This window comes from Melozone crissalis, unplaced genomic scaffold, assembly GCF_028551555.1.
Source record: "Melozone crissalis strain CALT ecotype California unplaced genomic scaffold, PUWL_Pcris_2 ptg000057l_1, whole genome shotgun sequence".
Lineage (NCBI taxonomy): Eukaryota > Metazoa > Chordata > Aves > Passeriformes > Passerellidae > Melozone > Melozone crissalis.
Window position 1 is genome coordinate 1714149 of NW_026535835.1, and position 12050 is coordinate 1726198.

At 51.5% G+C, this 12050-nt stretch overlaps 1 protein-coding gene across 4 annotated transcripts in view; it reads left to right on the plus strand.

Moving 5' to 3' along the window:
• The window catches only part of CALN1 (calneuron 1), a 171594-nt gene that overhangs the window by 111586 nt on the left and 47958 nt on the right, over nucleotides 1-12050 (plus strand). For all 4 annotated transcript variants that reach the window (XM_054287055.1, XM_054287056.1, XM_054287058.1 and 1 more), the window contains one exon: nucleotides 26-138. In XM_054287055.1, the coding sequence (XP_054143030.1) occupies nucleotides 26-138 (113 nt within the window). The remainder of the gene's footprint in view (nucleotides 1-25; nucleotides 139-12050) is intronic.

Here is a 12050-nt window from a genome sequence, read left to right on the forward strand (position 1 = left end):
CTCTGATCTTTTCTTCTCGTTCCAGGGGATGGCCAGGTGGATTTTGATGAATTTATGACCATTCTGGGACCTAAGCTAGTGTCATCAGAGGGCAGGGATGGCTTCCTGGGGAACACAATAGACAGCATATTCTGGCAGGTAAGTCAGTATTGCTTGAATTGCTGCTCTCAGCAGCTTCCAGAGTGGATTTTCTGAGGAGCACTGGATGTTTTACTGAGTGGGAATTACTGTGGAAAGGGTGTTGAGGTCCATCAAGCTGGGGGCTGTGGAAGAACATCCCATGTTGGGGGAGGGAATTGTGTCCAGCCAAGCCCTGTGTTCCTGTGGATGGATGCAGCTAGACACAGCAGCACCCCAAGACTCGTGCTGCACCTTTGAGAGTCTGGGATTCACTTCTGGAAGAGAAAAGCATTTTTCTCCAGGAATCTTTTGAGTTGGGAACCTTGAAGCCACCCAGCTGCTCCCAGAAGTGTGTCCCTGTCCAGTGTCCCTTGGCTGTGGCAGGGGTTGTTCCACACAGAGGTGCCTTGGTTTGGAAAGACAGGAGTCTGCTAAGGAAGGCAGGAACCTCCCCTGAAATGGAGAATGTAAACCCTTCCCCACCCCTCCCAGTTGCTATAAATTTTAAATTAAGGGGCTCTCAGGCAAAAATATGGGAGCAGGAAATAACTGTTCTTTAATAAGGAAAGGGAAAAAAATAAAAGGATAAAATAAACAAAGCAGTAGACTAGAACAACACTGCCAGAGTCAGAACCCAACCTGACACCCTGTGGGTCAGGGTGTTGGCAGCAGTCCCATTGGAATTGTGGCTCAGCCCTCCTGCAGTGTCAGGGGTGGTTCTGCTGGAGCAGGGATCCTGCAGAGAAGGATGTATTCTTCCTCTGAAGATCCAGTGGAAGGAGAGGCAGCTGCTGTTGCTCTGGGGAATCCAGTGGAGAAGTCGAGCTGGTGTTCCAGAATCTCCAGATTGTATCCAGGTAGGAATGCTTGGCTCCTCCCTCTGGGCTCACATCTCCCAATGGGATGCTGTAGTTCTTATCAGCCATGCAGTGACATTCAATAGCTGTTATCAGCAGATGTCCCCTCTGAGTGAATGTGGTCACTCAGAGAGAGATAAGGCAAACTGCCCACTTGACAAAGGTAATCTGCCATACAGATGGTAATGGAAAACAACTTGCATTGCAATCTGGAACAAGAGGTAATGTGCTGGCCAGGTCAGGTCCCACTGGGATTTCTGCTGAATTTAGGGATGAGCACTCTGTTTTGTGCCAGAGAAGGTTTTGCCCCAGGTGCTGCCCTGGGGTGGTTTTGCCTGCTGGACCCAGGCACTGGAAGGACACAGATCCAGCACTGGGAGCTGCTTTTTGCCTGCCCTGCAGTGAGACTTTAAACAGAGCTGGAGCTTCCAGGAAAAGCAGTCCAGGCTGTTATGGCAGGATCAAAAATTCTCCAAAACACAGAGTTGCACGTTTGCTGCCAATGGTTCAAATGTGTGGCTTCCTGTGGGATTCCAGCTCCTTTCACTGACCATCCCACAACCCTGGCCTGCTGAGAAACTTTGGCTGTTCTCAAGTTTAATGAAGCAAAAGAGCCAAACCTGGAAATGAGATTTTCTGCCTTCTTTTACAACCCTCCAGCCCTGTCCAGACTGAATTGGGTGGAGCTTTGGAAGAGTATTTTAAAAGGCTTTTAAAAACTTGTTCCTGGCCTCCTGGCACGGGACAGGAATAACCCTGAAAATTCTGCTCTGGATTCCAGGATTTGGTTGTCAAAGCAGCAATTTGGTGCTGGTGAAGCCCCCATGGTTTGCAATGCACCTGGAGGGAGTAAATGGCACCAGGAGGAGTAGGACTGGGTGCCAGGGATGTTTTGGTGCCTCCATTGCTCCTTGTGAGCTTCATCCCAGGCTGGGAGGGAGAGGAGGGAGCCCCCATCCCATCCCCAATGGAGCCATTGGTGCCTTCCAGAATTCCAGCCCCTCAGGAGCTGCTCAAGAAGCAAAAATCCTGGTGGGAAAATCAGGTTTGTGAGCTGAGCTCTTGGATGGGGAGCAGAGAAGTCTGGAGCCTTGCTGAGAATTCCACTCACAGTTTAACCCACTGCTTTTAGTGACACTCCCACCCCTGCAAATGCCTGGAATGAGGCTCGGAGACTGGATTGTGCCTGGATTTAGGGCAGTGGGTTCCTGGGATCAGCTTCCACAGGGACATGGCTCTGGTGCCTCCCTGGCTGTGGTGGGACAGGGAAAAAGGAGCAGAGGCTCCAGGTGACAGCCCCAGGGGCTCCTTCAGGCAGCAAAGCCCTGACTGAGCTCCACCAGTGCTCCATGGCCTTGGAGAACAGCAATTACGGGCTTTTCTTTACTCAGCACTTCCCTGGATTTCTGAGCCCTTGAAGAGCTCTGGGCACTTTTTCCCTGGGGGGTGGAGCACAATGTCTCTGCAGCTTTTTCCCAAAGACAAAGCAAGGGAAAAATCATGGAAGTGTCATTCAGGGAACAGGTTCTCTTTGCCCATTGCTCCCTGGCTTTACCAATCCCTCTGCAGGGCCATCAGTCACCTCATCCCTGAGCATTTCTGCCTCTGCAGCATCTCCAGTGAGACTCCTGATGGGAGGCCAAGCCTTTGTGGGAACCAGGGCTTGGCCGTGCTCCCCATTTCCCCTGATGTGCAATTTCCACATTTTCTGGAGTGAGTGGCAGGGGCTGAGCCCTTCAGCCCTGCAGCCACTCCCAAGGAAGGATTTTAAGGAGGAAATGGTGCCCACAAGGCTGTGGCCGTGCCCAGTGCTGGGAGGCAAGGATGGGACAAAAGGGACACCTGGCTGGGTAGTGCCACCATGAAACCTCACCCCAAAGCTTCTTCAATCAGTCCCATAGGAGAGAGGAGCCATGTGGGCATCCCAAAAGTGCCTTCCCCTCCCCATCCCAGCAGCTGTCCTCCAGCCCTCCCCATCCTGGGATGTCTTTGCCAAGCTCATTTCTAAGGGCAAAAACCTCCAGGCTCCACAGTTAAAAACTTCCTTGGGGATGGAATGTGGAGGAGCTCCTGGCCCTGGAACCCATAGGGAATAACAGCCCTGGATGAGAGGTTTTGAATGGAAGGAACCTTTCTGGGGTGGCAGAAATGCTTTGGGAGGTCAGGACAAGTGGCATTGTTAAGCAACAGGGCTGCATCTGCATCAGGGGCAGGGGAAATTCTGTGCCCACAGCACTGATGAGGTGATTTGGAAAAGCCAAATTATCAAGTACACTTTGTACCTGACCAGCTGAGAGCCAAAGTGCTGCCTGATTGATTTCCCCCCCTTTTCCCTTTGCTGTGTGCACACGGAGGTTGCAGGGAATTCCAGGCAGGATATCTGGGGCTTTGTGTGGCATCAAGGGACAGGGGAGGCTGCAGGGAATTTAGGAGGATATCTGGGGCTTTGTGTGGCATGAGGGGACAGGGCTGGATCATGCCCTCAGCCACGGTGCCCGTGCATGCCATCAGGAGCAGCCTGGGCATTTGGTGATAAACAAAGCTGCTTTGCAGGAGCAGCAGAATTCCAACAGGGAGATGCTGCCCAGAGCTCGATTTCTCACTGCTGGGATGTCCCTGCAGATTTGGGGAGGTGGGTCCTGTGTGATAATTTACTTGTGGGCAATTTTAGAAGGAAATTGAGACAGGATCTCTGAGCTGGTTTTGATGATGAGGTTTATTTTCTTATCTTCTACATAGGCAGGAAGGGTGAGTTCAGCTCACATCTTCATTGTACGGTTCACAAGGTCACAAGACTCTTAGTTGCAAGACTTTTTAAGGAGTTATTGACCAATAAAACACTGCCAACAAGGATATTTATGTTTTTGACCCAAACCTTAAATATTTCATCTAATGGATTCATGCTACAGTGTAAGCTTTCTTAGCCAATCATGTTATGACACACAAACCTACAGTGCTGCATGCTAAACTCCTTTACCTCTCTGTAACTACTTCTATTTTTTTCTATATCTTAAACTCTGAAACTCTAAACTTTCCTCTACTTAGCTTAACGTGTCTCTGCTTTAAACTATAAATCCACATTCTCACTTCCAGCACCTAAGTTTGGAAACCTTTTCCAAGGTCTCAGATCAAATTCTGTGTTTAATCCTAAACTTTGGATTACAGGCCCAAAGTTCTGAGAGTTCCCTGCATTTCATATTCCACCAGTCCTGCACAAGGAACAGCTCAGCAGCTGTTTGTGCTCTCTGGGTTTGGTGGAACCTTTTCCTTTCTCCAGGCTCTCACAGACTTTTGCTAGGGAGAGGGATAGCCTGGGGTTTGTGATCCTTGATGGGTGAGGAGGAATGGCCAAAAATCCAACAGCACCCCTGTGCAAGGAGGGAGGGATGTGCAGAGACAGCAGGGACAGGCCAGGGACAGCAGGGACAGGCCAGGGACAGCAGGGACTGCAGGGATGGGCCAGGGACAGCAGGGACAGGCCAGGGACAGCAGGGATGGGCCAGGGACAGCAGGGACTGCAGGGATGGGCCAGGGACAGCAGGGACAGGCCAGGGACAGCAGGGATGGGCCAGGGACAGCAGGGACAGGCGAGGGACAGGCAGGGATGTGCAGAGACAGGCAGGGACAGCAGGGACGGGCCAGGGACAGCAGAGACAGCAGGGACAGGCCAGGGATGTGCAGGGTCAGGCAGGGACAGCATGGACAGGCCAGGGACAGCAGGGATGTGCAGAGACTGCAGAGACAGGCAGGGACAGCAGGGACGGGCCAGGGACAGCAGGGATGAGCCAGGGACAGGCAGGGATGAGCCAGGGGCAGGCCATGGACAGGCAGGAACAAGGAGGGACAGCAGGGGCAGACCAGGGGCAGCAGGGACTCCTGACTCTGAGCTGCACCCCCTGCACAGGCCCCAAGGACACTCTGTACGCTGGAAAATGGAGCAGGGCCCACATCCAACTGTGAGGGTGGATTGGGGGCTGGCTGGGGAGGGAATTCAGCAAGAGGAGGGGGGATCGGCGCTGGCTGGGGACACGGGACAGCAGAGGGACATGGCTGGGCTGGGACGTGGAGGTTCCCCTCCGATCCCAGCCCCGAGGTTTCAGGCTTCCTGCTCTGCCCGTGCAGCTGGGAATGCAGGAGAGTCCCAGGGGACACATCGGAGCTCTCCTGATCTGGTCAATCAATGAGTGCCTTAATAGAGTGAAATGAAGGGGAAAATGTGAGGGAATGGCCGTGGCACAGGGCAGGGCACGGAGGGAGGGGGAGGGAGAGGAGGTGAGGGAGCAGGAATGAGGGAGAAGGGAGTGAGGGAGAAGGGAGGGAGGGAACAGGGAATGAGGGAGGGGGAATGAGGGAACGGGGTGAGGGAGCAGGGGGTGAGGGGCTGTGTTGGGGCTGTCTCTGAAGACAGTTTTGCCTGGAGAGGGATTTTTCTTTATGGAGTTTCAGAGATAAACCTGCTGCAGTTGCTTCCCGTGTGTGAGTTCCTCCTGCTGTCCATGCAGAGGAGTTAATCTGATGATAGCAAATGAGCCTTGCTGCAGAGGAATCCTTGGTGTCTGTGTTCAATTTGATGTGGGAACAGCTCCAGGTGCCTCTCTGGGATCAGCCCTTCCTCCCTCTCCTTCTCCTCCTGAGGTAGTTCAGGATGTTGAACTGCCTCTGGGCAGGTGCAGGATGTTGTAACACCACAGGATGGGACATTTTACATCTTGCAGCAGAATTTTTTTGCTGGTGCTGAGCTGTTCTGCTGCAAAAACCTCGATTCCTGGATTTCAGGAGCTGCTGTGTCAGCTTTTAAAAGAACCTTCTCAAATCGACTGCTGGGGAGGAAGAGAGGTGAGAGATTGGGAAGGAATTCTTTACTCAGAGGGTGGAGAGGTCCTGGCACAGGGGGCACAGAGCAGCTGTGGCTGCCCCTGGATCCCTGGCAGTGCCCAAGGCCAGGCTGGATAGGGTTTGCAGCAGCCTGGGATGGTGGAAAGTGTCCCTGCCCATAGCAGGGGGGAATGAGATGAGCTTTAAGGTCCGTCCAAGCCAATCCATTCCACATGTCTGTGATTCACAAATCCTGTGCTCTCCCTCTGGGTGGCTGCTCTGGGGTTTAAATCAGGAAATGCAGGTGAAAGTTTGGGTGGAAATTGGATGGGTGGGGCCAAGGATGGAGAATTGGGGCTGAACCATTGCACCAGGAACACCCCCCAAAATGCTCTTCCACCAAACAAATCATCCGACAGTGTGGAGGGATAGAATGTAAGAAAATAAAGATAGTGGAGATGGTAGTCTCACACCTGAGGAGTTGCAGCTGTACTAATCACCAAAGATTAGGAACAGGCCTGCCCTTAATAGGCCACAGATGTGTCCAATAAGAAGAAGAGTGCTACAAAAGAGTGGGTTAGCTGGGTGAGGAGAGAATTGGAGTTTGTTGTTTGTGCTGTGAAGAGGGTTTGGAGTTTGTTGGCTGTACTGTGAAGAAAAAGAAGTCAGTGCTGCGAGGAGATACCCATGAGAAATCACTCAGAAGGTATGAGAGATTTACAATAAGATGGCAATGCCACAGCACCACCTCATTCTGGGCAGCGCTTTTTGGTTGTTGAACCTGAGATATCTTCAAGTGACTTCCATGGAAAAAATTCTGTACATTTAAAATACCCACCATTTCTTGGGTTTTCCCAGCTGAAAAAGTAAAGGACAGGTTGGAAACCTTGGCACTGATTATCCTGCAAAAGCACTGCAATGTGCGCTGAGAGCTAAGGCAGAGACCTTTCCTGGGACACCAGATGTGGTCATTGTGTTCACCAGTGCCCCTTAACTCAAGCATCCTGAGCATATCCTAATTTCAGGAATTAGATCTCCTGTGACAGCTTCTCCTGCAGTTTAGGTCGTAGTTTCCTCATATCCATATTTAAAAGGTGAGATTTTCCATGGGAGGTTGCAGGTGGCTGGCATGAAGTTCATCTCAAAAAACCTGGGGGACTGCTTAGTGTCCTTTAGCTCATCCCAAATATCCTGGGACACTCTCAGAGTGTCCCTTGGAGCTATCAGAGGGAAACAGCCACTTCCAGGGTACAATTCAAGGGATCTGCTTTGGGCATCAGCCTCAGGAAGGGATAAATTGTGCTTCAGAAGTGCCATTTTTACTGCGTTTGGTACAGAAAACATGGAGGGAAGTGGCTCAGGTGGAGCTGTATGCACTGGGGACAGATAAAGGTCACCTCGTGGGTCCCAGCAAGGCTTTCAAGGCCTTTTTGGTGTAAGTTCCAGCCCTGTGGTGCTGTTATCAGTGGAAGGGGAGCAGTTCTGCTGCCCCATTGAGCCTCCCATTGCTGCCAGGACATCTTGGCCCTGCTGCTCTCTGTGGATTTGTGGCAGCACAGGGAGACCTGAGCCTGTGCAGGGATAAATCCAGCTCCAGACACTGCTCCCTGTGCCAAGGTCTGTGTCCAGATGTGCTGGCACAGCTGGAGCAGATGTGAACACTGCAGGGCTTTGTGCCCTGGCCCGTGGTGGCACAGTGTCCCTGTCATGCCCCTGGAGCCCTGGATGAATCCACCACAGCAATTCTGGCAGGCTTCACATCCACCTGCCTGTGAAGGGACCTCCTTTCCACCCCCACATTTTTCCTGCAACAAAATCCACCCTCCCAAACCTCCAGGGCAGAGTTTACAGCTGGAGATGGCAAGGTTTTGGAAGCAGCAAAGCAGGATTTCCTTGCCCAGCTGTGGTTTTGAGCTTCAAGCAGCACATTTAGCCCTCAGAAACGCTCTGCAGCTTTGCTTCAGAGCCTGTTTCAAGCAGGCAGTTGGTATCCAAAGGGTTCCTGCCTGCTGGGTTCAGGATCTGGCTGCCCTGGAGGTGTGTCGGGGCTCTGTGCACCCTCTGCAGCACTCAGGGACACTTCCTCCAGCAGCTCTCATGGTCCAGAGGTTCTTCTGTCTGTGCCAGTTTATTTATAAACTCAGTCTGCAGCTCCAGGGCTTTTTTTGAGAGTTTTGTTCTCTTGCCTGGTGTGTGACATAGGAATTGTACTGTGGATTTCTCAGGGATTTGCTTGGAAGTGTTAGGAGCAGCCTGTAGAAAAGGTGAAAGTGTGGGAGCATTACCTGATCTCCCAGCATCACGGGGCTGGGAGAGGCTTCCTGGCTTTTTTCTGAGGGGATCAGAATCCCCAGCAGCCCTGAGGACCAGGATCCACCCCCAGTGCTGTTTTTATTGGAATTGAGATAATTTTTCATTTGGAAAAGCCTCTTTGGGTGATGGAGCAGAGGTGATGAGTTTCAGGCAGGGGACTTTCAGGGCACATCCCAAATCCCCTCACTCCCAGTGTCAGGAAGGAGTTTCTGCCAGAGAGGAGGCTCCACCCAGCTTTAAATCCCAATTCAGATCTCAGGATCATCCACCCATCCATCCATCCATCCACCCATCCATCCATCCATCCCTCACTCAACCATCCATCGTCCATGGGAGCAGCTCCAATCCTGCAGGACTCTGCCTTTGGCTTCCCTGGATTCTTCCCATTCCTGCAACAAAATCACCTCTCATTGCACTGCAGGAATTTTGTTGAGGGAAATCTTAATTGACTCAAAGGAAAGTCTGATTTTCATGGAGATCTGAGATTGGGAACTTAAAACAGACTTGGCCTGTTTATTTCTTCTTTTTTTCTAAAGGATCCCCACTGTGAAATAAAAATCTACACATTGCTCTGCCTCCAAGCTCTGGCATTCAGTGGAGTAAAAATATCAGGGAAACTGAACTAAGGCTTGAAAATGAAGGAAAAGCAGGAAAATAGACACTCCATCGTTCATAAACAAGCAGAAACCTCGAGGCATTTGCAACAAAGAAATGTGTTAGGAAGGAAATGACCTTTTCTGTGAAAGAAAAATCTAAAAAAATAAATTACCTGCTTGGAAAAAAATATCAAAAAGAAAGAAAAAATACCTTTGGAAAAATGTAAATGAAGAAGCTGCAAAGATCCCAGTGCTGGGGGTGAGGGGAGGAAAGGCCTGCAGGGAATCCCTGCAGCCCAGCAGGTAACTCCCATTTCCCAGTGTGTATCCCAGATTTCAGGGGCACCTGGAACCTGGCACCAAAGCCCTGGCACAGGGTGCCCAGAGCAGCTGTGGCTGCCCCTGGATCCCTGGCAGTGCCCAAGGCCAGGCTGGACAGGGCCTGGAGCAGCCTGGGACAGTGGGAGGTGTTGGGGGTGGAATGGGATGGCTTTGAAGGTCCCTTCCAGCCCAAACTTGTCTGGGATTCTGAAAGAGCCCCCTGGAGGTTCCTGAGTGAGCCCTGGGGGTTTGTGACGCTCTCTGGTGTCTCCTGAGCTCAGCTCCTGCCAGGGCCACCTGGGGCTGGGCTTCTGCCCCTGCAGAGGCACCAGGAGCAGTTTGGAAGTGCCTGTGGAGAAGGGAGGTGTCCCCTCAGCCTCATCATGCCCATCCCGCTGTCACCTGTGTGGGGCAGCTGTGTCACCATTGGTGGCCCTCACAGAGTCACCCAGGCCCAGCTGTCCTCCAGTGAGCTACTGCCAGGATGGGGACGTTCCTGTGGCCACCAGTGTGGAGATGTGCCCTGGCCATCCCTGCTGAGGAGGTGGAGATGGCCTGGGTGTCCTGCAGGCTCAGCTCCACCCTGCCCTGTCCCCTGGGCCCCTCTGCTGGCAGGAGATGGGACAGGGCTGGGCCCCCTCCCTCCCCTTCCTTTGGGACCTTGCCCTCATTTCTCCAGGCACTTGTGCCACCAGTGCTGCCAGTGGGGTTGTGCTTCAGTTTGGAGGTTTTTATTTCAGTTTGGGGTTTTTTTTTACTTCAGTTTGGGGTTTTTTTTTTGTCAGTGATTTCTGGGCTCTTCGGTGATGTGCAGGGACTGAGGGTGTTCGTGGTGCTGTGACCATCTCACATCACTGCACCAGTGCCAGGCAGATCCTTCCCAGGCTCTGAATTTATCAGCAAAATTCCCAGCAGATCCCTAATGCAGTTCTACCAAGTGAGTGGAACAATGCAGATCTTCAAGAGAAATTCCTTGAGGATTTTTCTTTAAGCACATTTACCTCTTCACTCAGAACCCGTTCCTTTGTCTGGGTGTTTTCTGCACCATCATTTCTCTGTCTGAGGAGGTTTGGGGTTATTTTTGTGCTGACAAAGACAGAAATCTGCACTCTGAGGTGGCTGCAGCCTCCAGAGCCAGCAGTGCTGATGTGCTGTACAGATATTTGTTTTGTTATTTTTGCTGTTGAGTACACACTCTATCAAGTGGTCATTAGAAAAAATGATTCTGTGATCCAATACATTTACTCAGTTAAAGGAATGTAGCCACAGCAGGGGCCCAGAGCAACCTGAGGGAGCTGTGCAAGCATCCAATATTTGTGTGAGCTCGGTGGGAAGTGTTCAGAACTGATTTTTATCATTTTGGAGAGTGAATAAGTAGATCAGGCATAAGGGGAAGATCTCTGTCCACAATGAGCCACAATAAGGCTGCAGTTCCCTCCAGAGATGGGTTTTAATGTCCAAATTTCCTGCTCTGAGCAGAGCCAACCCTTGGGATCACCCAGCGAGGTGGAGCTCATGGAAGGGTTTGAGCAGGGAGTGGGAGCTGCAGCCTTCCCTGGGGAAGGGATGGGGGAATCATCCCTGACAGTGATCTGCATGTTTTCCATCTCCTGCCCCTGCTGGGGGTTGGTTCTGATTTTCCCCCGGGGGTCCCTTGCCCAGGGGACCATTATCAAACATGGCCCTGTCACTCCAGCTGCTCCCCTGTGCCCCTGCAGCTCCAGTGGCCTCACACTCGGGGAGTGACAGAGCAATGCAGAGACCAAGGAAACTGAGAAATGATCCTCACTTCTGAAAATTTAAAAGGTTTATTAAAACCTTATCAAAAATACAACAGAAGACTGAATAGAGAAAATATTACAGTGCCTGGTGCAGAGGAGTTTCCCACCATGTGCTCACCCACACCATGGAGGTTTCCCCTTTTAACCCTTTAGCTCCCCCAAAGTTCTGTCCATGGACTCCTCCTTCCCTGCTCAGTGCTGGAGATCCCTGCCTGACACCTTGATTGGAGCTCAGGGGCTGCCACAGGAACGAGTGGCCCTCCCAAATGTCCCCAACCCAGGGCACCCCTGAGAACAACACAAGGGGGGTAAAACACACCTATAAATCTATAAAACTGTTCCTAACATTTGGATAATATTGTCTTTTAATTGTGAGAATCAACCATGGCATTGCTCGTCTGTCACAAAACAAAAGGAGGCATTTAAAAGGAGCAGAGCTGTCAGGGAGGGAGCCAGGCTGAGTGCAAGTGCCACATTCCAGGGATTTCAGGGACTCTGTGAGGACAAATCCCTGAACCTCAGCTTCCCGGCACTTGTGTCCTTTGTATACAGACAATTGAGGCAATGTAAATATTTATTTTATGGCCAGCTGGTGTGTGGGTGCATGCTTTCACAACATTATCCAGGATTAAAGTGCCAGAGGTCAGGGTTAGGCGGGATATTAGGCAGGAATTGTTCCCTGTGAGGGTGGGCAGGCCCTGGCACAGGGTGCCCAGAGCAGCTGTGGCTGCCCCTGGATCCCTGGCAGTGCCCAAGGCCAGGCTGGACAGGGCTTGGAGCAGCCTGGGACAGTGGGAGGTGTCCCTGGATGGCGCTGGATGGGCTTTAAGGTCCCTCTCAACCCAAACCATGCTGGGAATTCAGATTTAGGTTAAATTTATCTATTTCCCAATGTTGGCTTCCTTTTGCTGTGTCAGCCCTGTCCTGGCATTTTCCAATTCCACATTTTTAACACAGAAGGAAAGCTCTGCTGAACTCATGCTCAAAACCCCCTGTGTGGATGTTCCTGCACCTCTTTTTCCTACTGCCATTCAAAAGTTCTCAGTTTCAAGGGCATTTTCAGGGTAGAAGCGGAATTTATTATAATCACAGAATGAAATGAGGATGAAACCTCCCAGGAGCTGCTGGTTCCGCTCACATAGGTGTGGAAAATAACCCCTCTTGCCCAGGATTGCTATTTTGTGAACTTTCAGAGAAGGAGAACAAAGCCCTGTGAGGATGGAGGGAGTGGAGAGAAGCCTCCCCTC